The sequence below is a fragment of the Phocoena sinus genome, chromosome 3 (assembly GCF_008692025.1).
Source record: "Phocoena sinus isolate mPhoSin1 chromosome 3, mPhoSin1.pri, whole genome shotgun sequence".
In the NCBI taxonomy this organism is placed as follows: Eukaryota; Metazoa; Chordata; class Mammalia; order Artiodactyla; family Phocoenidae; genus Phocoena; species Phocoena sinus.
Genome location: NC_045765.1, coordinates 100,358,357 through 100,382,631, shown reverse-complemented (window position 1 = coordinate 100,382,631; position 24,275 = coordinate 100,358,357). Strand labels below are relative to the sequence as shown.

At 37.3% G+C, this 24,275-nt stretch overlaps 1 protein-coding gene across 1 annotated transcript in view; it reads left to right on the top strand.

Moving 5' to 3' along the window:
• ADGRV1 (adhesion G protein-coupled receptor V1) overlaps positions 1 to 24,275 on the top strand; it is a 533,314-nt gene that overhangs the window by 154,576 nt on the left and 354,463 nt on the right. Inside the window, exons 60-68 of the mRNA XM_032627062.1 lie at positions 648 to 771; positions 7,862 to 8,000; positions 8,173 to 8,358; positions 8,618 to 8,850; positions 11,020 to 11,168; positions 12,981 to 13,182; positions 13,704 to 13,923; positions 15,965 to 16,204; positions 17,891 to 18,040. Of these exons, the coding sequence (XP_032482953.1) occupies positions 648 to 771; positions 7,862 to 8,000; positions 8,173 to 8,358; positions 8,618 to 8,850; positions 11,020 to 11,168; positions 12,981 to 13,182; positions 13,704 to 13,923; positions 15,965 to 16,204; positions 17,891 to 18,040 (1,643 nt within the window). The remainder of the gene's footprint in view (positions 1 to 647; positions 772 to 7,861; positions 8,001 to 8,172; positions 8,359 to 8,617; positions 8,851 to 11,019; positions 11,169 to 12,980; positions 13,183 to 13,703; positions 13,924 to 15,964; positions 16,205 to 17,890; positions 18,041 to 24,275) is intronic.

The following is a 24,275-nucleotide window of genomic DNA, read 5'->3' as shown; positions in this document are numbered from 1 at the left end:
TCATAATATATTTCTAACTGTGATATACTTGCACTTGACAAACCACTCTTGATCCCATTAATCCATTGCCAAAGAAAGTGATAGTATAGTAATCCAATCCTTTATGTGTGCTTCTGCAAACAATTTTATTTAAGTTACTGCTAAATTATGATATGAATACTCAAATTACTTGATATGGTTTTTATTTCAATTTTAGTAGGAACACTTAGAAGCAAATGGCAGAGTCAGAAAATTAAAAATAAAAAAGGGCCCCCAAGAATTCTAGTTTTTGCTACATAGCTAATACATACAGCCACACAACCCATTTCAGTGAGCTACAAAATGGTTACTGTAGAAGTGGATTAATGCACATGGTAGAAGAGTACTTACTTATCATGGGAGTGATAGTGGAAGTACTGCCCACTTTATCCCTTTCATTAAAACGTGATCTTGGGCAAGTCATTTGCCTTAGTGTCTTCAATGCCTCTATGTGCTTAAATGTCTGCGCTGGTAAAATGAGGATAATATTAGTACCTAACTTATATGATTGTCACGAGGACTAACTCACAAGATTAGTATATGTAAAGCCCTTAGAACATTGCCAGGCATGTACTAAGTGAATCCATGTGTTTTCTACATAAGTGGTATATATATCATCTTCAACTCAGGTAGCGCATCAATAATCATTCGAGGAGATAAGGGAATGTCAGGAGAAGTTGGGATAGCTCCATCATCTAGGCACGTCCTCATTGGGGAACCCACAGCAAAATATAATGGTACTGCTGTCATCAGGTAAGGGTTTTCTAATTTTTGTTTGCCTAGGTGAGGGTTTTGAAGTTTTATTTAAATAATTAGTATTATTAATTAAATACATTGTTCTGAATACAGACATATTCTTCAGGCATTGTCTTTTTATATATTTGTAAAATCCTGTGGAGAGTAGAACATATTTTTGATAAAAACTGAAGGTATGTTTTGAGTTATCTTGACGTTAGATCATGAGAAGTTTTCTTTTCTTTTTTTTTTAACACCTTTATTGGAGTATAATTGCTTTACAATGGTGTGTTAGTTTCTGCTGTATAACAAAGTGAATCAGCTATACATATGCATATATCCCCATATCTCCTCCCACTTGTGTCTCCCTCCCACCCTCCCTATCCCACGCCTCTAGGTGGACACAAAACACCGAGCTGATCTCCCTGTGCTATGCGGCTGCTTCCTACTAGCTATCTATTTTACATTTGGTAGTGTTTATATGTCCATGCCACTCTCACACATTGTCCCAACTTACCCTTCCTACTCCCCGGGTCCTCAAGTCCGTTCTCTATAGCTGCATCTTTATTCCTAGGTTCTTCAGAACTTTTTTTTTTTTTTTTAGATTCTATATATATATATAAATATATATATATATGTGTGTGTGTGTGTGTGTGTGTGTGTGTGTGTGTTAGCATATGGTATTTGTTTTTCTCTTTCTGACTTACTATACTCTGTATGACAGTCTCAAGGTCCATCCACCTCACTACAAATAACTCAATTTCGTTTATTTTAATGGCTGAGTAATATTCCATTGTATATATGTGCCACATCTCCTTTATCCATACATCTGTTGATGGACACTTAGGTTGCTTCCATGTCCTGGCTATTGTAAATAGAGCTGCATTGAACATTGTGGTGTATGACTCTTTTTGAAGTATGGTTTTCTTAGGGTATATGATCAGTAGTGGGATTGCTGGGTCGTATGGTAGTTCTATTTTTAGTTTTTTGAGGAACCTCCATACTGTTCTCCATAGTGGCTGTATCAATTTACATTCCCACCAACAGTGCAAGAGTGTTCCTTTTTCTCCACACCCTCTCCAGCATTTACTGTTTGTAGATTTTTTTGATGTTGGCCATTCTGACTGGTGTGAGTTGATACCTCATTGTAGTTTTGATTTGCATTTCTCTAATGATTAGTGATGTTGAGCATCCTTTCATGTGTTTGTTCGCAATCTGTATATCTTCTTTGGAGAAATGTCTGTTTAGGTCTTCTGCCCATTTTTGGATTTGGTTGATTGTTTTTTTGATATAGAGCTGCATGAGCTACTTGTGTATTTTAGAGATTAATCCTTTGTCTGTTGCTTCGTTTGCAAATATTTTCTCCTATTCTGAGGGTTGTCTTTTTGTCTTGTGTATGGTTTCCTTTGCTGTGCAAAAGCTTTTAAATTTCATTAGGACCATTTGTTTATTTCCATTTCTCTAGGATGTGGGTCAGAAAGGATCTTGCTGTGATTTATGTCATGCAGTGTTCTGCCTATGTTTTCCTCTAAGAGTTTTATAGTATCTGGCCTTACATTTGACTCTTTAATCCATTTTATTTTTGTGTATGGTGTTAGAGAGTGTTCTAATTTCATTCTTTACATGTAGCTGTCCAGTTTTCCCAGCACCACTTATTGAAGAGGCTTTCTTTTTTCCATTGTATATTCTTGCCTCCTTTATCAAAAATAAGGTGACCATATGTGCATGGGTTTATCTCTGGGCTTTCTATCCTGTTCCATTGATCTATATTTCTGTTTTTGTGGCACTACCATACTGTCTTGATTACTGAAGCTTTGTAGTATAGTCTGAAGTCCAGAGCCTGTTTCCTCCAGCTCCTTTATCTTTCACAAGATTGCTTTGGCCATTCGGGGTCTGTTGTGTCTCCATACAAATTCTAAGATTTTTTGTTCTACTTCTGTAAAAAATGCCATTGGTAATTTGATAGGGATTGCATTGAATCTGTAGACTGCTTTGTGTTGTATAGTCATTTTTGCAATTGTTGTTTCTTCCAATCCAAAAACATGGTATATCTCTCCATCTGTTTGTATCATCTTTAATTTCTTTCATCAGTGTTTTATAGTTTTCTGCATACATGTCTTTTGTCTCCCTTGGTAGGTTTATTCCTAAGTATTTTATTCTTTTTAATGCAGTGGTAAATGGGAGTGTTTCCTTAATTTCTCTTTCAGATTTTTCATCATTAGTGTATAGGAATGCAAAAGATTTCTGTGCATTAATTTTGTATCCTGCTACTTTAACAAATCCATTGATTAGCTCTAGTAGTTTTCTCTGGCAGCATCTTTAGGATTCTCTATGTATACTATCATGTTGTCTGTAAACAGTGACAGTTTTACTTCTCCTTTTCCAATTTGTATTCCTTTTATTTCTTTTTCTTCTCTGACTGCCATGGCTAGGACTTCCAAAACTATGTTGAATAATAGTGGTGAGAGTGGATATCCTTGTCTTGTTCCTGATCTTAGAGGAAATGCTTTCAGTTTTTCACCATTGAGAATGATGCTTGCTGTGGGTTTGTAGTATATGGCCTTTATTATGTTGTGGGAGGTTCCCTCTATGCCCACTTTCTGGAGACTTTTTATCATAACTGGGTGTTGAATTTTGTCAAAAGCTTTTTCTGCATCTATTGTGATGGTCATATGGTTTTTATTCTTCAGTTTGTTAACATGGTGTTTCACATTGATTGATTTGCATGTACTGAAGAATCCTTGCATGCCTGGGATAAATCCCACTTGATCATGGTGTATGATCCTTTTAATGTGTTGTTGGATTCTGTTTGATAGTATTTCGTTGAGGATTTTTGCATCTATATTCATCAGTGATATTGGTCTGTAATTTTGTTTTTCTGTAGTATCTTTGTCTGGTTTTGGTATCAGGGTGATGGTGGCCTCATAGAATGAGTTTGGGAGTGTTCCTTCCTCCACAATTTTTTGGAGGAGTTTGAGAAGGATGGGTGATAGCTTTTCTCTAAATGTTTGATAGAATTCACCTGTGAAACCATCTGGTCCTGGACTTTCGTTTGTTGGAAGCTTTTTAATCACAGTTTCAATTTCATTACTTGTGATTGGTCTGTTCATATTTTCTATTTCTTCCTGGTTCAGTCTTGGAAAGTTATACCTTTCTAAGAATTTGTCCAGTTCTTCCAGGTTGTCCATTTTATTGGCATAGAGTTTCTTGTAGTAGTCTCTTAGGATGCTTTGTATTTCTTCAGTGTCTGTTGTAACTTCTCTTTTTTCATTTCTAATTTTATTGATTTGAGTCCTCTCCCTTGTTTTCTTGATGAGTCTGGCTAATGGTTTATCAATTTTGTTTATCTTCTCAAAGAACCAGCTTTTAGTTTTATTGACCTTTGCTATTGTTTTCTTTGTTTCTATTTCATTTATTTCTGCTCTGATCTGTATGATTTCTTTCCTTCTACTAACTTTGGGTTTTGTTTGTTCTTCTTTCTCTAATTCCTTTAGGTGTAAGGTTAGATTGTTTATTTGAAATTTTCTTGTTTCTTGTGGTAGGCTTGTGATGCTATAAACTTCCCTCTTAGAACAGTTTTTGCTGCATCCAGCAGGTTTTGGATTGTCATGTTTTCATTGTCATTTCTGTCTAGGTAGTTTTTGATTTCCTGTTTGATTTCTTCAGTATCTCTTGGCTATTTAGTAACATATTGATTAGCCTCCATGTGTTTGTGTTTCTCATGTTTTTTTCCCTGTAATTGATTTCTAATCTCATAGCGTTGTGGCCAGAAAAGATGCTTGATATGATTTCAGTTTTCTTAAATTTACTGTGGCTTGATTTGTGACCCAAGATGTGATCTATCCTGGAGAATGTTCCATGTGCACTTGAGAAGAAAGTGTAATCTGCTGGTTTTGGATGGAATGTCCTATAAATATCAATTAAGTCCATCTTGTTTAATGTATCATTAAAAGCTTGTGTTTCCTTGCTTACTTTCATTTTGGATGATCTGTCCATTGGTGAGAGTGGGGTGTTAAAGTCCCCTGCTATGATTGTGTTACTGTCGATTCCCCCTTTTATTGCTGTTAGTATTTGCCTTATGTATTGAGGTGCTTCTTTGTTGGGCGCATGAATATTTACAATTGTTATATCTTCTTCTTGGTTTGCTCCCTTGATCATTATGTAGTGTCCTTCTTCGTCTCTTGTAGTAGTCTTTGTTTTAAAGTCTATTTTGTCTGATATGAGAATTGGCGACTCCAGCTTTCTTTTGATTTCCATTTGCATGGAATATCTTTTTCTATCCCCTCACTTTCAGTCTGTATGTTTTCTTAGGTCTGAAGTGGGTGTCTTGTAGACAGCATATGTATGGGTCTTGTTTTTGTATCCATTCAGCCAGTCTATGTCTTTTGGTTGGAGCATTTAATCCTTTTACTTTTAAGGTACTTATCAATATGTATGTTCCAAACAATTTTCTTAATTGTTTTGGGTTTGTTATTGTAAGTCTTTTCCTTCTCTTGTGTTTCCTGCATAGAGAAGTTCCTTTGCATTTTTTGTAGAACTGGTTTGGTGGTGCTGAATTGTCTTAGCTTTTGCTTATCTGTAAAGATTTTAATTTCTCCATCGAATCTGAGTGAGATCCTTGCTCGGTAGAGTAATCTTGGTTGTAGGCTATTCCCTTTCATCACTTTAAATATGTCCTGCCACTCCCTTCTGTCATGCAGAGTTTCTGTTGAAAGATCCGCTGTTAACCTTATGGGAATTCCCTTGTGTGTGAATTGTTGCTTTTCCCTTACTGCTTTTAATATTTTTTCTTTGTATTTAATTTTTGATAGTTTTATTAATATGTGTCTTGGTGTGTTTCTCCTTGGATTTGTCTTTTATGGGACTCTCTGAGCTTACTGCACTTGATTGACTATTTCTTTCCCCATATTGGGAAAGTTTTCAACTATAATCTCTTCAAATATTTCTCAGTCCCTTATTTTTTCTCTTCTTCCTCTGGGACCCCTAGAATTCGAATGTTGGTGCATTTAATGTTGTCCCAGAGATCTCTGAGACTGTTCTCAATTCTTTTCAGTCTTTTTCTTTATTCTGCTCTGCGGTAGTTATTTCCACTATGTAGAATGTTCCTCTGCCTCAGTTATTCTGCTCATGATTCCTTCTAGTGTATTTTTTGATTAACTATTTCCTTTCCCATATTAGGGAAGTTTTCGACTATTATCTCTTCAAATACTTTCTCAGTCCCTTTCTTTTCCTCTTCTTCTTCTGGGACCCCTATAATTCGAATATTGGTGCGTTTAATGTTGTCCCAGAGGTCTCTGAGACTGTCCTCAGTTCTTTTCATTCTTTTTTCCTTATTCTACTCTGCAGTAGTTATTTCCACTATTTTATCTACCAGGTCACTTATCTGTTCTTCTGCCTCAGTTATTCTTCTATTGATCCCTTCTGGAGAATTTTTAATTTCAATTATTGTGTTGTTCATCATTGTTTGTTTGCTCTTTAGTTCTTCTACATCCTTGTTAAACATTTCTTGTGTTTTGTCTCTTCTATTTCCAAGATTTTGGATCATCTTTACTATCATTATTCTGAATTCTTTTTCAGGTAGCCTGCCTATTTCCTCTTCATTTATTAGGTCTGGTGGGTTTTTACCTTGCTCCATTCATATGCTGTGTGTTTCTCTCTCTTCTTATTTTGCTTAACTTACTGTGTTTGGGGTCTCCTTTTCGCAGGCTGCTGGTTCGTAGTTCCCGTTGTTTTTGGTGTCTGCCCCCAGTGGCTAAGGTTGGTTCAGTGGGTTGTGTAGGCTTCTTGGTGGAGGGGACTAGTGCCTGTGTTCTGGTGGATGAGGCTGGATCTTGTCTTTCTGGTGGGCAGGACTGCGTCTGATGGTTTGTTTTGGGGTGTCTGTGACCTTATTATGAGTTTAGGCAGCGTCTCTCCTAATGGGTGGGGTTGTATTCCTGTCTTGCTAGTTGTATGGCATAGGGTGTCCAGCACTATAGCTTGCTGGTCGATGAGTGGAGCTGGTTCTTAGCATTGAAATGGATGGAGATCTCTGGGAGAGCTTTCGCTGTTTGATATTACATGAGGTCAGGAGGTCTCTGGTGGACCAGTGTCCTGAACTCGGCTCTCCCACCTCAGAGGCTCAGGCCTGACACCCGGCCAGAGCACCAAGACCCTGTCAGCCACCCAGCTTTTTTAAAAAATGCTACTTTAAGGTCCCTCTACCTCTTTCTTTGCGGAATGGGAGTGTGTACCTTCTGCCTTGGACCTGTTCGTGTTGGAGGGTCTCCTGCAGAGGTGGAGGGGTGGCTGTGGCTCCCCGTGGGGACAAGGACACTTGCAGCAGTAATTCTGGGTAGTACTCCTTGGTGTGAGCCCTCCCATAGTCCACCATTATCCCCGCCAAAGAGCTGGGTAGGCCATGAGAAGGTTTCTGACTGTTTTTTTGATGATTTGCACAACCCCATGCCAAGGAGAGCACACTGAGTAACATCAAGAAATCTGTGCTTTCAGCCCTGTTCTGTCACTAACCATGTAAAATAGGAGTTACTTCATCTCTTTAAGCTTGTGTGCCTCAGCTCCAGAATCATTCCTTCAAAAGTCATCTGGATCAAAGATTTGATGATTCTGATTGTTCTAAAATTAGGACCTATTATTTAACTAGGGTAGTATGATCATAGGCAGTTTTGTTTATCATAAATTTTCTCATGAGGAATGAGATAGCAGTTATCAATAAAGTAGCTGAATTTGTGTCAGAACTTTATCGTTTTGGTAGTTTTTTCATTAGCATTGCATGTGTGAAGTGTTTACTGTTCTTTATTTGTATTTTGTATCTTGTGTAGTAAGTGAAAAGTCCATACGTGCTTTTTTTTATTCCTTTAAACCTTCTACTTTTAGTGTTCAGCTTTTCCTAATATTCTTGTCAAGCAGATTTACACAAGCTCAGTATTTTGGGTGTTACTGTCTTGGAATTAAAAGAATTTTTTGCTTTATAGTTGATAGATAGGGTTATTGAAATTCATAATATTCTTGAAATAATTGAAAATTGTTTATTTTTGAAGGATAGAGCAAATATTTAGGAAAAGCTCTTTTCAATAAAAATGAAATATACATTTGTGTGTTGTTGTAGCCTCGTTCGTGGCCCCGCGATTTCTGGGGAGGTCACAGTGTACTGGAGGATATTCCCTCCTTCCATGGGGGAATTTGCTGAAACTTCAGGAAAACTAACAATGCGAGATGGACAGTCTGCGGCAATTGTAGTGTTACAGGTATCAGTATTACTGATTGCTGTTATGCCCTTTGCTGTGTGTGTGTGTGGTTGGGGGGTGGGGTGGTGGGAGGTGGTCAGTATTACAGAGTTCATTGTTTTGCTTATATGATAGATATATTTTTTTAAATGTTCAGATTCTACTGCTCATGGCTCTTTCTGTCCTTCTCTAGGCTTTGAATGATGACATTCCTGAGGAAAAGTGTTTCTATGAGTTTCAGCTCACTGGAGTCAGCGACGGGGGTGTATGGCGTGAAGCCAGCAGCACTGCCAACATCACAGTGGTGGCTAGTGACTTTCCCTATGGACGATTCGCCTTTTCACAAGAACAACTTTGGGTGTCAGAGGAAGTGCAAAAGGTGGAGCATGAAATGCTTAAATATCATTTTTATTTTTTATATCCTGAGTGATCTTTAAAATGTGTTTCTCTGTTCATATTCCAAAGTGTTCACAAACTGATTAATGTGTTCCTGATATCATTTTAACATAGAATTTATATACTTTGATAAATTTACATGTAACTTCGACATAATCCTGGTAAATAGGATTAGAGACACTCAAAATTAAGTCTTGTCTGGTAGAGTACTCATCCAAAATAAAAAACTGCTTCTTGCATAGGTTAACCTCACAATCATCCGTTCGGGTGGCTCTTTTGGCCCCGTGAGGCTCTGGTTTGAGGCTGTGAGTGGGACAGCCGAGGCCGGCGTGGATTTCATCCCTCCACCAGGGCCGCTCCTCTTTGAAGCGAGGGAGACGGTGAAAAGTGTGCACATTGAAATCCTTGATGACAGCCTTCCTGAAGGCCCTGAGGAATTTTCCCTAGTGATTACAAAGGTGGAACTCCTGGGAAGGTAAAGTAAAAGAGAAAGATAGGAAAAAGGAAACAAAACAGAGAGAAAGGATGAGTGAAAGCTAGGTTGTGCAGGGATTAATACTGAACTGACTGTAAAACAGCCTTTCCCTGCTTTGTCTCACATTTATGTGACACTAGACCAGGACAGTGGTGGTAAAGACTGTTAATTATACAATGTTCTAGAATAAAATGTTTTCCTGAAAATTGAAAGTATGTGTTTCTGTTGTGTGAAGTCACTCTGGGCAGCAGGGGAATCGAACATGGTGTGGGCTTGTAGTAATTTGGTGAGGAAAGAGAGGAGCTGTTCTCTAGGTCAAAGGTCAGGTGGTGGGGCAGATTTTGGTTCCTCCATCTCTGTCTCTACACCAGGGAACAGGCTGGACTGAGAGATTTCTTTCCTTGATGTCTCTGAAGGCTGTACAGTGTTGTCTTCTTTGTGATGAATGAGGTAGATGTTTGCCCAATGGCATTTTTAAAGCAGGGGAGAAAATTTTGAGTAAAAGATGGTTGGTAGTTAATGCACCATGTTTTCATTGAAAATCAAGAGTTAACCATATTGAGTCCCTCTCATTCTCTGATTTAGTGCAGCGACTTGATTAACAAGGGTGGGAAGTACGTGTTGCATGATGAAATAGATGGAATACCTACAGGTTAAGTGGCTCAAGAAGTACCTCTGTATCTATGGCTTACATACAACCTTCAACTGGAATAATGTTTGCACTTAGATATGTCCTAAAGGAAGTTTACTTGTGCGTGCAATGAAAATGCTTTTGCATTTGTGATATTAATGCAATGCTTTAAAGCTTTTTTTAACTAAAATATTTCACTGAATGACTTAGGCAGAGTGTATATCATTCCCCCGGGAAAAATTATTGTGGGCTCACTAACACTTCAACTCTTAAATTTCCCAGGTATGATTCTGTGTCTGACGATGGGAATGAATTTGTACTTATATTAAATGTATTAAAACTTGAGATAGTCACTGACTGTTTTAATTAAGTGAGTGAACTTTGGTAAATGTAGCTCATTATGTGTGAGATTACATCTGTGTTTTTGACTAAGTGGGGCTTGAGGCATTTGTCCTCGCTGCTGCCCTTTAAAAAAGGCAATTCCTACTTAAGCTGAATTCTGAGGAAACAAGTTTTTCTTCCAGATAAATTTCTAGGCTTCCTTTGATCTGAAAAGGAGAGTAGTATAAACCCAATTTGCCTAGTTGCTAGAAAGTTTACTGGCTTGATATTCAGTTACGGTAAGCAGCTAAACCATGATCCATCTCAGATTACTGATAATGGTTTCTCTTATCATTTAATGTTTTAACCCCCAGTTTTCTAATTTTGTCTTGTATATAATCTAATTAATGAGCGTTCAACCTTTCCAAACTAGGTAGGTTAAAAATACTAGGTAAATAGAATTTGGGAATTGAAGGAAGGACTAAAATGGGTTAGTGCCATCTTTTTTGGTAGCTTCAGGAATTAAAGCGATGTAAAACCCAGGAAGTCAAAACTTTTCTTTGATGGGAGTAATAGCAATCTTTAAAAGAGACTTTCTCAGCAGAAATACATTGCTAGACAAGTAAACTACCATCTGTATGAAAGAATAGAGGCATTGATTTAATTGATATTCGCAGAAACTGGAATATTTTCTTGAATCTTGATGGTTTAGCTTAAAATTTCTTTAGTGGCATGACACTCATTATATCCTTAAAGTAACTCTCTCTTCCATAAAAAAAATAAATAAATAAAGTAACCCTCTCAACTTAACACTGTAGATCTCTAACCAAGCTGGTTTCCATCTTTGAGTGCACTACAATTTAATGTACATTCCCTTCCGTGACCCATTACTGTAGTATGCGTTCAGCATTCCTAGCCCCAGAGGTTCATTTTCCAACTTCTTCCCAATTTCCTAATAGTTTTATTATCTTTTCCTATTGCCTAAGTTTAATAACTTTATATTAGTTTTGGTTTTATGCAGGCGGTGATAATTGGGAACAGCACAGAAATATATTTCAAACATCATTTCAGAAAAGAAAAGTATTTTCGTGTTGGGATCTTTAAAAGGATGAAAAAGCTTAATAGGATTAAATTATAGGAGCTAATAGGACCCTTCTTCAATTCATGCTAAACAATTATACTCAATTTATTTTATTTATTTTTTATGACTCTGAAAGAGGGTATGATTTTACCATCCAAGAAAATGGACTTCAGGTGGATCAACCTCCTGAAATCGGAGACATCTCCATTGTCCGAATCATCATAATGAAAAATGATAACGCAGAGGGAATCATTGAATTTGACCCAAGTTATACTGCCTTTGAAGGTAGGTTCAGTAACGTTCCTTATAAATTTACCACCAATTTCTGAATTAGAGTACCTCAGCACGACATTGTCAGTTTGAATTGCTGTATGCAGATTTTCCTGATTTGGGGTGTGTGCATGCGTGTGTGCGTGCGTGTGTGTGTGTACACATGTATACACCTTTGTATGTATTTATATATGCCTTTATATATATTTATTTTAAAAATATATTTTGAGTTACCTTTGGGCAGTCTTGAATCTCACTTTTGTATGGCAAAATGGAATGGTTGGGAATAAGGCATTTAGAGAAATTATGTTTAACTTTAAGATTGTTGAAATGTTTATATTTCGAACACTTATATTTCTAATTTATGTAATGCTTAATTTCCTTTGTGATTAGAAATCAGTGAATATTCACTTCCTAATGAATAATCACCTTTGAAATATTTTACTGGACCGCAGGTGCAGGTAGTATCTGGACCCCTAACCATGCTTTCTTGAAACAGTTTCTAATAGCAGCTTGCCTTATCTTGCCAATTCTCCCCTCTTGTAGAAGCAGAATGCAGAATATATGGTTATATTTCCTCCTGGTAGAAGGAGGTGGCTGCTTTTTCTGATTTTATTCAAAAGCAGAATATGAATATACCTTTCAAAATAAACATGGTATCTTCTTGTTGCAATTAATTTATTGGCTTCATTGCCTCCGTCAGATTCTTTCGTTATCTAGCCATTTTTAAAGTTCATCAGAAATCACTTTAGGAGTTGATTCGTATTGACTTCATGGGTAAAGTCCTGGAAAACATCACCATTTTGTGAACTTCAGTCTACAGTGAGTAAAAAAAGGCTGCATTTTTACACCAGCAGAAAAATGGGACTTGGATCTTTTTTGTTCACTGATTTCTGTTTGATTCACTATCTTTGGGGATATTTGGGACAATGCATTTATAATTACAATGTAAGTTCAGTACTATTTAGCCCTGGCTAGCGTGAATTCTATTAAATGATATTTTAATATACATATGTTAGCATAGCTGAAGAAGAAATAAAATATGAATAGAATTTTTAAGTTGAAATCAAGCACTGAGGAAACATTTTCAGATTTACAAGTAGATTTCATAGGAACTGAAAATGTAACAGAATCATCTTTATATCTGGAGTTTTCAAACACTCATATGATATAAATAACATACACCTTAGTTTTTATATTACTGATGTTTCAGTTAAAATGCAGAAACAATCCAGAATGGTTTCCTTTTTTTTTTTTTTTTTTTTTTTTTTTTTGGTACGCGGGCCTTTCACTGTTGTGGCCTCTCCCTTTGCGGAGCGCAGGCTCAGCGGCCATGGCTCACGGGCCCAGCCACTCCGCGGCATGTGGGATCTTCCCGGACCGGGGCACGAACCCGTGTCCCCTGCATCGGCAGGCGGACTCTCAACCACTGCGCCACCAGGGAAGCCCCCCAGAATGGTTTCCTTTGAGTACACATATTTTAAGTGTTTTTTGTGCTCATCTAGCATTGTCAAAAAAGCAAGGGTTATTTATTTATATGTGGCACACAGAGAAAGAATGGCTATGCTAATGATGAAATCGATTATTTAAATTCTAACTTACACTGCTCACTATAATTTTCAACTTGTGACATACTATAGTTCTCCTAAAAAAAAAATAAGTCATGACATTTTCACTAATTGTTTTTTAAAGCAATAAATGAACTGTGGAAAAATTGAGTGCTTGTGTTGTACTGTTATATTTAATTGTCGTGTTTGATTTGACTGAATCTTATAAAAGTCACTTGCTTTGTCTGGCGTACCAATTAATTTCAAATTCCTGTTACAGTGGAGGAGGACGTAGGGATGATCATGATTCCAGTGGTGAGGCTTCATGGCACTTACGGCCGTGTGACAGCTGATGTCATCTCTCAGAGCTCTTCTGCAGTTCCTGGTGGTGTTGATTATGTACTGCATGGTAGTTCAGTCACCTTTCAGCATGGGCAGAGCTTAAGTTTTATAAATGTTTCCATCATTGATGACGATGAAAGGTAAAACTACTTAGTGATATTGGAAATAACATGGGCATATGTAAAGCATGAGTATTGTGCTCCAGTCCTTACCTATGTTTTGCACTGATAATAGAATTTTAGATTATACTTGTACCCATTGAAAAATGAGTGAGAAACTTTAGGGGGTGCTGAGATAGGGAAAAAGGGATTGGGAGTCCATTGTGATTGTGCCTCACTTTTTCTCAAACAGAAGAAGAAATAATAATTTTTATTCTTCTAGATTTGAAAAGTCTAATCAGAATGTGGAAACATCCTGCAGATCACTTCCTTAATGCATTAAGCAATTTAAAAGAGGGGAAGAAAGTCTGATAACTATCCCAGTTTATGTAATATTGAAGTGATCATTTGTGCTTTTAGCTAAGCACCCTCTTCTTACCACTTGGTGTGTGACTACTGTGCCTTGAATATGTATGACCAATTTTGAAAATGACTAGTTATTTGGATTTTAGAAGCATTTTAATATGTTTAGACTCACAGAATTGCTCCTTCTTGCTATGCAGTGAATTTGAGGAGCCCATTGAAATCCTGCTCATTGGAGCTACTGGTGGAGCGGTCCTTGGGCGCCACCTAGTGTGCAGAATCACGATTGCCAAGAGTGACTCTCCCTTTGGTGTAGTAAGATTTCTCAATCAAAGCAAAATTTCTATTCCTAATCCCAATTCTACAATGATTTTACCCTTGATGCTGGAGCGGACTGGAGGACTCTTGGGAGAGATTCAGGTAGAGTTATTCTTCCCGTGATTTAAAAAATAATTTGGATTGATAGATATGGTATTGGATTTTCTTATTCCTCAAATATAGTCATTTATTTATTCACAGTCAGTAATACTTATTAATTACCTAGTAGGTATAAAGCAGCTTCTAAAATCCTTTGAAGTACATAAAAATGCATAAGGCATATAGCTGTCCTCAGGACACTCTTGAGAGAAAGTTAAAAATTAAATGAAGGATTCTGGTAAAAGTCAACAAGTATTTGTAGAGGGCTTTCCATGTACCAGACCCTGAGAATGCACTGGTGAACAAGACAGACTTCATCTCTGTTCTCATAAAGTTTTCAAACAATAAACAAAAAAATGAAAAGAAAATGATCTGATAACACCAAGTTTTTCGCAGGAATATAAAATCAGGAGACACAATCATAAGTGACCTGCTGGCCACTGTTGATTGGATGGTAAGGGTGTGATATTAAAGCTGAAAGATGATAAGAAAGAGGTGCTCAAGTAATTGTTAGAGGGATGAGCATTTGGGCAGGGGGATTAGCTAGTGCAGATCTACAAACTTGGCATGTTTGCGGTATGCAGAGGTCCATGTGGTGGATGGGCTTGGAAATGAAGGGATAACAGCACAAGATAGATCAGAGGGGCCAGTAGGTGTTTGGTCACAGAGAACTTTCTAAGCCAGGTTAAAGATGATGAGTCTAAGTGCAAATAGGATGCCATTAGAGAGTTTTAAGCAGGGGAATGATGTCGGTGTCACCAGGTTGTCAGCTCACTTATAACTGCTGTGAGGAAAATGGGTTGTCAAGAAGCTGGAGTAGAAGCAGGGAGAGCAGTTAGAAGGCTCTTGCCCTCTATAGCCCAGGGCAGAGCTGACGATGGCTCAGACAAGGGTGGAGATGGAGCTGGCCAGATGGGAATGGACATCGAGTATGTTTTGGAGAAAAAATTCACTGGGCTTGTAGAGGGGAAGAGAGTAATCAAGGATAACTGCTGGAATTTTAGTTGAGCAACTGGTTAAATTGTAGTGCTGTTTACTGAGATGCCGAAGCTTGGGGGAAAAGCAAGAGTTCTGTTTTGGCCTTGTTGATTTGAGATAGCTACTAGACACCCCAGTGGAGGGGCAAGTAGGCAGGGGGAAGTTCGAGTGTGGGTTGTGGGGAGGTCAGGACTGCACACAGATTCAAAAGATGTTGACACACCTGGAGGCATTTGAAACTCTGTGGCCTAAGGAGTGTAGACAGGGATGTAAGGGGTATAGACGCAAGCGCGGGCTCCCAACATTAGGGATCTGAGGAGGGAGAGCCAGCCAAAAAGATTGAGAAGTAAAGAAGGAAAACTAGGAAGGTATGTGTTATGTGAGTAACATGTAAGCCAAGGAAGACAGGACACAGTGTTTCAAGAGAAAGAAGCGGTCAGCTGTGTCCAATGCTGATGAAAGATGAAAGAAGCAAAGAGAAGTGCCCAGTTTTCTTTCTTTATGCATATGAAAAGTATACAATTTTAAATTATAGAAACTTTAAAAAATGCATTTGTTGCAATATAAAATTTTTGTTTCTTGTAACAATTTATGAAAATTTCTGTTCCTCTTACACTAGGAATTTAAGTATATTTATTGCTGCACGCCCAGCAGACCTTTCACATGATTTTATAGTCTGATTCAAATAGGTTTTGATAGACAGAAGCTGTGCACTAGCAAGACAGTTTGTACTCATATTTTTAAAGTCCATATTACTCTAATATGTATATTTAGAATATGTACCTTTATGTTTTTGTTATCCTGTGGTGATAACAAATGACTGGGTATTCAGATCTTTCTTTACTTGTTAGACATTGCTATTCATGAAAACAGATATTCTGTAGATACATAGCTTATATTTGCAAATATTGTTTTAAACAACATGAGTTGATAACATAGGAATTTGCTGGAGATATTCTAGAATAATTTTCACGTGTATTATATATATTTTTAATACTACATATCCTGCTAAGTAATTCTTTGTTTAAAGCTGATCGTTTCTATTAAAAAAATAAACACCCTGCAGGTAAACTGGGAGATAGTCGGACCCAATTCTCAGGAAGCCTTACCATCACAGAACAGAGACATCGCTGACCCGGTGAGCGGGTCCTTCTCCTTTGGAGATGGGGAAGGTGGAGTGAGAAGCATCATTCTGATAGTCTATCCTCATGATGACATTGAAGTTGAAAAGACTTTCATTATTCAACTTAAACTTGTGAAAGGAGAAGCTAAATTAGACTCCAGAGCTAAAGATGTTACATTAACAGTAAGTCCGACTTTGTTTTGCCCACAAAATTTTGGATTTAACGATTTATTGGAAAATACATTTACATTTGTTGAGACTCTATGGGCTTATGATGAATTTAAAGTTATAAGACCAAATGAAGTCATAGTAATTCCTGTGGATCAGATGTTCTGGTTGTTATATTAGTTTATTCCATAACATCATTATTTATATATATATATATATATATATATATATATATATTTTTTTTTTTTTTTTTTTTTTTGGCGGTACGTGGGCCTCTCACTGCTGTGGCCTCTCCCATTGTGGAGCACAGGCTCTGGACGCACAGGCTCAGCAGCCATGGCTCACGGGCCCAGCCGCTCCGCGGCATGTGGGATCCTCCCGGACCGGAGCACGAACCTGTGTCCCCTGCATCGGCAGGCAGACTCTCAACCACTGCGCCACCAGGGAAGCCCCAACTGATAATTTTTAAAGGCTTTAAGATAATGAGAAATACTTATTTTACACTTTCTGAGAAAATCTGATGTTTTGGGGATATTTGGCACTTTTAGAGAGGAGGCAGTTGTCATATCATACGCATTGCATATCTTTGCCATTAAAGTACATAAAAGTTCACAGATGTCACAAGTCAGATTGTTGGAAGGAAGAATGGTACTTGTACAATTAGGGCAATGATGGTGTGGATCAGATCCGAGTTCAGCATATTTTGCATGAGTCACCCAGTCCATCCGGGAAGAAAGTGCTGGGGACCAAGGTTACTGAAAAAAAGACTGAAAGATGCACCTTTTTTTTAAGTTTGCAAAACACTCATGTCTGGGGTCTGTATCAGTCAGATGTCTCCAGAGAACCAGAACTATTAGGAAATATATATGGAGAAGGAGTTTTTTTTTTTTTTTTTTTAAAGGAATTGGCTCATGGGATTGTGGGGTCTGGCAAGTCCAAAATCCATAAAGCAGGCTGGCAGGCAGGAAGCCCAGGAAAGAACCGAAGTTGCAGTCTTGAGTTTGAATTTTGTGGGGCAGGCCAGCAGGCTGGAAACTCAAACAGGATTCCTAAATTGCAGTCCTGAGGCACAATTCCTTCTTCTCCGGGAAGCCTCAGTGTTTGCTCTTTACGGTTCGACTGACTGGATGAGGTCTGTTCACATTATTGAGAATAATTTTCTTGACTTCAAGTCAGCTGGTTGTAGATATTAATCATATCTGCAAAATACCTTTACAGCAACATCTAGACTAGTGTTTGACCAAACAATTGGACACTGTAGCCTAGCCAGGATGACACGTTAAATTAACCGTCACAGGGCCTTTGCTTCTCTCCATATTGTATTATATCATAACGAGTAGAAAGAGGTTAGCTAAACTTAACTGGTTAAATGAAGCAAATGAGAGGTGAATAAAGCTAAATTCAGTCATTGAAGTATTATCCTTTGGTGATTCTACCAATTGTAGTTTTCTGAACACTTATTCCCATTATCCTTGGGGGATAAGAACCTACCTGTTTTGGTAACAATCAGCAAAATAAAGAAGGTTTTTAAAAATCAGGTAGCTAGGTGGATTATATCCAAGTATCGTGATTGTGTTTCTTTCATTTCCTCAGCTTATCTTGTATATACACAATATATCAGTGTATTGATATATTGCATACCGTAATTTCATCCATAGCTGTTATATACATTTTCACTCTGCTCTCTGTTTCTCTTTCTAGATACAAAAGTTCGGTGATCCAAATGGAGTGGTTCAGTTTGCTCCCGACTCTTTATCTGAGGAGACCTATTTGGAGCCATTAGCTCTGGAAGGGCCCCTGATCATTACTTTCTTTGTCAAAAGAGTCAAGGGCACTCTGGGAGAGATTATGGTATCATTTTTCCTTTGATTTTTAAGTAGAGTAGTAATTTGCCTAACAACTGCGGTTGAGAGGAACAGAGAAACTGCGTGTTCTGGAGAGTTAAAGTTTTAGATATACTGAAGTGACATGAGTTTTCACACACGCTGAGAAGGCTCATTGGAGCACCTTTGGACTCTCTAGCCGGCACCAACCTCTGGCTGTCTTTCTAAATTCAGTTACAATTAAGTTAAAAAGATCTTTCTCATATTTAATGATGAAGAAAATGACTGAACTATTTTGTAATTTTTTGTTTGCTATAATGTGAAGCTTTTCCTACTGAACAGGCCTATCCATGATTTTTATAAATTGCTTAATATAGTCTTAATATATCCTTTTTTTGGATATACCTCTTTAAATGTGTTTATTATTTTAGAAGTTTAGAACATTGTTTGAACTGAGTTAAATGTTTGTGGAATCCTTGAAACATTTCAAGAAAACATGACTTGGAATCACTGCTCTAAACCTATTACTCTCTTAACATAGATCAATATGTGTATATTCTTTATTTTCAATATAATCGAGATGCTCTTGTAAATCATCAGTATATATTCATCGAACAGATCAAGGTTATCTGTTTGCTAGCAAAACGTATTTTGTGAACTCTCTCTATAAACTTACCTCTTTTCCTGTATTGGTGATTAATTGTTACTTCTTCAGTTGAAACTTTATGGTTTGGAGGTAAAAAAATTCTTAGAAGATAATTTTTTACAGATTTTGGGAGGGGGGAATTCTTAATTTCTGAAATCTTAGATATCCTCTTTTTTTTTTTAAACATTCCATTTTATCTCAAGATTTTTGGTTTTTTAAAAAAATCTTTATTGGAGTATAATTGCTTTACAATGGTGTGTTAGATTCTGCTTTATAACAAAGTGAATCAGCTATACATATACATATATCCCGATATCTCTTCCCTCTTGCGTCTCCCTCCCTCCCAGCCTCCCTACCCTACCCCTCTAGGTGGTGACAAAGCACCGAGCTGATCTCCCTGTGCTATGCGGCTGCTTCCCACTAGCTATCTATTTTACATTACGTAGTGTATATATGTCCATATCACTCTATCACTTTGTCCCAGCTTACACTTCCTGCTCCCCGTGTCCTCAAGTCCAATCTCTTGTAGGTCTGTGTCTTTATTCCTGTCCTGCCCCTAGGTTCTTCATGACCATTTTTTTTTTTTTTAAGATTCCATATATATGTGTTAGCATATGGTATTTATTTTTCTCTTTCTGACTTACTTCACTCTATATAACAGACTCTGGGTCCATCCACCTCACTACAAATAACTCAATTTCGTTTCTTTTTATGGGTGAGTAATATTCCATTGTATATATGGGCCACATCTTCTTTATCCATTCATCTGTTGATGCACACTTAGGTTGCTTCCATGTCCTGGCTATTGTAAATAGAGCTACAGTGAACATTGTGGTACATGACTCTTTTTGAATTATGGTTTTCTCAGGGTATATGCCCAGTAGTGGGATTGCTGAGTGGTATGGTAGTTCTATTTTTAGTTTTTTAAGGAACCTCCATACTGTTCTCAATAGTGGCTGTATCAATTTACATTCCCGCCAACAGTGCAAAAGGGTTCCCTTTTCTCCGCACCCTGTCCAGCCTTTATTGTTTGTAGATTTTTTGATGATGGCCATTCTGACCGGTGTGAGATGATATCTCATTGTAGTTTTAATTTGCATATCTCTAATGATTAATGATGTTGAGCATCCTTTCATGTGTTTGTTGGCCATCTGTATATCTTCTTTGGAGAAATGTCTGTTTAGGTCCTCTGCCCATTTTTGGATTGGGTTGTTTGTTTTTTTGATATTGAGCTGCATGAGCTGCTTGTAAATTTTGGAGATTAATCCTTTGTCAATTGCTTCATTTGCAAATATTTTCTCCCATTCTAAGCGTTGTCTTTTTGTCTTGTTTATGGTTTCGTTTGCTATGCAAAAGCTTTTAAACTTCATTAGGTCCCATTTGTTTATTTTGTTTTTGTTTCCATTTCTCTAGGAGGTGGGTCAGAAAGGATCTTGCTGTGATTTATGTCATGCAGTGTTCTGCCTATGCTTTCCTCTTAGAGTTTTATAGTGTATGGCCTTACATTTAACTCTTTAATCCATTTTGAGTTTATTTTTGTGTATTGTGCTAGGGAGTGTTCTAAATGCATTCTTTTACATGTAGCTGTCCAGTTTTCCCAGCACCACTTATTGAAGAGGCTGTCTTTTCTCCATTGTATATCCTTGTTTCCTTTATCAAAGATAAGGTGACCATATGTGCATGGGTTTATCTCTGGGCTTTCTATCCTGTTCCATTAATCTGTGTTTCTGTTTTTGTGCCTGAACCATACTGTCTTGATTACTGTAGCTTTGTAATATAGTCTGAAGTCAGGGAGCCTGATTCCTCCATCTCCATTTCTCTTTCTCAAGATTGCTTTGGCTATTTGGGGTCTTTTGTGTTTCCATACAAATTGTGAAATTTTTTGTTCTACTTCTGTGTAAAATACCATTGGTAGTTTGATAGGGATTGCATTGAATCTGTAGTTTGCTTTGGGGAGTAGAGTCATTTTCACAATGTTGATTCTTCCAATCCAAGAACATGGTATATCTCTCCATCTATTTGTATCATCTTTAATTTCTTTCATCAGTGTTTTATAGTTTTCTGTATACAGGTCTTTTGTCTCCTTAGCTAGGTTTATTCCGAGGTATTTTATTCTTTTTGTTGCAGTGGTAAATGGGAGTGTTTCCTAATTTCACTTTCAGATTTTTCATCATTAGTGTATAGGAATGCAAGAGATTTCTGTTCATTAATTTTGTATCCTGCTACTTAACAAATCCATTGATTAGCTCTAGTTGTTTATGGTAGCATATTTAGGATGCTCTATGTTTAGTATCATGTCATCTGCAAACAGTGACAGCTTTACTTCTTCTTTTCCAATTTGGATTCCTTTTAATTCTTTTTCTTCACTGATTGCCGTGGCGAAAACTTCCAAAACAATTTTGAATAATAGTGGTGAGAGTGGGCAACCTTGTCTTGTTCCTGATCAGAGTGGATATGGTTTCAGTTTTTCACCATTGAAGATGATGTTGGCTGTGGGTTTGTCATATATGGCCTTTATTATGTTGAGGTAAGTTCCCTCCGTGCCTACTTTCTGGAGGATTTTTATCATAAATTGGTGTTGAATTTTGTCAAAAGGTTTTTCTGCATCTATTGAGATGATCATATGATTTTTATCCTTCATTTTATTAATATGGTGTATCACATTGATGAATTTGCATATATTGAAGAATCCTTGCGTTCCTGGGATAAACCCCACTTGATCATGGTGTATGATCCTTTTAATGTGCTGTTGGATTCTGTTTGCTAGTATTTTGTTGAGGATTTTTGCATCTATGTTCATCAGTGATATTTGCCTGTAGTATTCTTTCTTGGTGATGTCTTTGTCTGGTTTTCATATCAGGGTGATGGTGGCCTTGTAGAATGAGTTAGGGAGTGTTCCTCCCTCTGCTATATTTTGGAAGAGTTTGAGAAGTATAGGTGTTAGCTCTTCTCTAAATGTTTGGTAGAATTCACCTGTGAAGCCATTTGGTCCTGTTCTTTTGTTTGTTGGAAGATTTTTAATCACAGTTTCAGTTTCAGTGCTTGTAATTGATCTGTTTATATTTCTGTTTTTCCTGGTTCAGTCTCCGAAGGTTGTGCTTTTCAAAGAATTTGTCCATTTCTTCCAGGTTGTCCATTTTATTGGCATATAGTTGCTTGTAGTAATATCTCATGATCCTTTGTATTTCTGCAGTATCAGTTGTTACTTCTCCTTTTTCATTTCTCATTCTGTTGATTTGAGTCTTCTCCCTTTTTTTCTTATTGAGTCTGGGTAATGGTTTATCAATTTTGTTTATCTTCTCAAAGAACCAGCTTTTAGTTTTATTGATGTTTGCTATCATTTCCTTCATTTCTTTTTCATTTATTTCTGATCTGATCTTTATGATTTCTTTCCTTCTGCTAACTTTGGGGTTTTTTGTTCTTCTTTTTCTAATTGCTTTAGGTGTAAGGTTAGGTTGTTTATTTGAGATGTTTCTTGTTTCTTAAGATAGGATTGTATTGCTATAAACTTCCCTCTTAGAACTGCTTATGCTGCATCCTGTAGGTTTTGGGTCATTGTGTTTTCATTGTCATTTGTTTCTAGGTATTTTCTGATTTCCTCTTTGATTTCTTCAGTGATCTCTTGGTTATTTAATAATGTATTGTTTAGCCTCCATGTGTTTGTATTTTTTACAGATTTTCTTCCTGTAACTGATATCTAGTCTCATAGCGTTGTAGTCGGAAAAGATTCTTGATGTGATTTCAATTTTCTTAAATTTAGCAAGGCTTGATTTGTGACCCAAGATATGATCTGTCCTTCAGAATGTTCCATGGGCATTTGAGAAGAAAGTGTATTCTGTTGTTTTTGGATGGAATGTCTTATAAATATAAATTAAGTCCATCTTGTTTAATGTATCATTTAAAGCTTGTGTTTCCTTATTTATTTTCATTTTGGATGATCTGTCTGTTGGTGAAAGTGAGGCATTAAAGTCCCCTACTATGATTGTGTTACTGTCGATTTCCCCTTTTATGGCTGTTAGCATTTGCCTTATGTATTGAGGTGCTCCTATGTTGGGTGCATAAATATTTACAATTGTTATATCTTCTTGGATTGATCCCTTGATCATTATGTAGTGTCCTTCTTTTTCTCTTGTAGTAATCTTTGTTTTAAAGTCTATTTTGTCTGATATGAGAATTACTACTACAGCTTTCTTTTAGTTTCCATTTGCATGGAGTATCTTTTTCCATCCCCTCACCTCCAGTTTGTATGTGTCCCTAGGTCTGAAGTGGGTCTCTTGTAGGAAGCATATGTACGGGTCTTGTTTTTGTATCCATTCAGCCAATCTATGTCTTTTGGTTGGAGCATTTAATCCATTTACATTCAAGGTGATTGTCAATATGTATGTTCCTATTACCATTTTCTTAATTGTTTTGGGTTTGTTTTTGTGGGTCTTTTCCTTCTCCTGTGTTTCCTGCCTAGAGAAGTTCCTTTAGCGTTTGTTGTAATGATGGTTTGGTGGTGCTGAATTCTCTTAGGTTTTCCTTGTCTGTAAAGGTTTTAATTTCTCCGTCAAATCTGAGTGAGATTCTTGCTGGGTAGAGTAATCTTGGTTGTAGGTTTTCCCCTTTCATCACTTTAAATATGTCCTGCCACTCCCTTCTGGCTTGCAGAGTTTCTGCTGAAAGATCAGCTGTTAAGCTTACAGGGATTCCCTTGTTTATTGTTTTTCCCTGCTGCTTTTAATATTTTTCTTTGTATTTAATTTTTGATAGTTTGGTTAATATCTGTCTTGGCGTGTTTCTCCTTGGATTTATCCTGTATGGGACTCTCTGTGCTTCCTGGACTTGATTAACTATTTCCTTTCCCATATTAGGGAAGTTTTCAACTGTAGGCTCTTGAAATATTTTCTCAGTTTCTTTCTTTTTCTCTTCTTCTGGGACCCCTATAATTAGGATGTTGGTGCATTTAATGTTGTCCCAGAGGTCTCTGAGACTCAGTTCTTTTCATTCTCTTTTCTTTATTCTGCTCTGTGGTAGTTATTTCCACAACTTTATCTTCCAGGTCACGTATCCATTCTTCTGCCTCAGTTATTCTGCTACTGATTCCTTCTAGAGAATTTTTGATTTCATTTATTGTGTTGTTCATCATTGTTTGTTTGCTCTTTAGTTCTTCTAGGCCCTTGTTAAACATTTCTTGTATTTTCTCCATTCTATTTCCAAGATTTTGGATCATCTTTACTATCATTATTCTGAATTCTTTTTCAGGTAGACTGCCTATTTCCTCTTCATTTGTTAGGTCTGGTAGGTTTTTTCCTTGCTCCTTCATATGCTGTGTGTTTCTCTGTCTTCTCATTTTGCTTAATTTACTGTGTTTGTGGTCTTTTCACAGGCTGCAGGTTCGTAGTTCCTGTTGTTTTTGGTGTCTGCCCCCAGTGGCTAAGGTTGGTTCAGTGGGTTGTGTAGGCTTCCTGGTGGAGGGGACTAGTGCCTGTTTTCTGGTGGATGAGGCTGGATCTTGTCTTTCTGGTGGGCAGGTCCGCATCTGGTGGTGTGTTTTGGGGTGTCTATGACCTTATTATGATTTTAGGCAGCCTCTCTGCTAATGGGTGGGGTTGTGTTCCTGTCTTGCTAGTTGTTT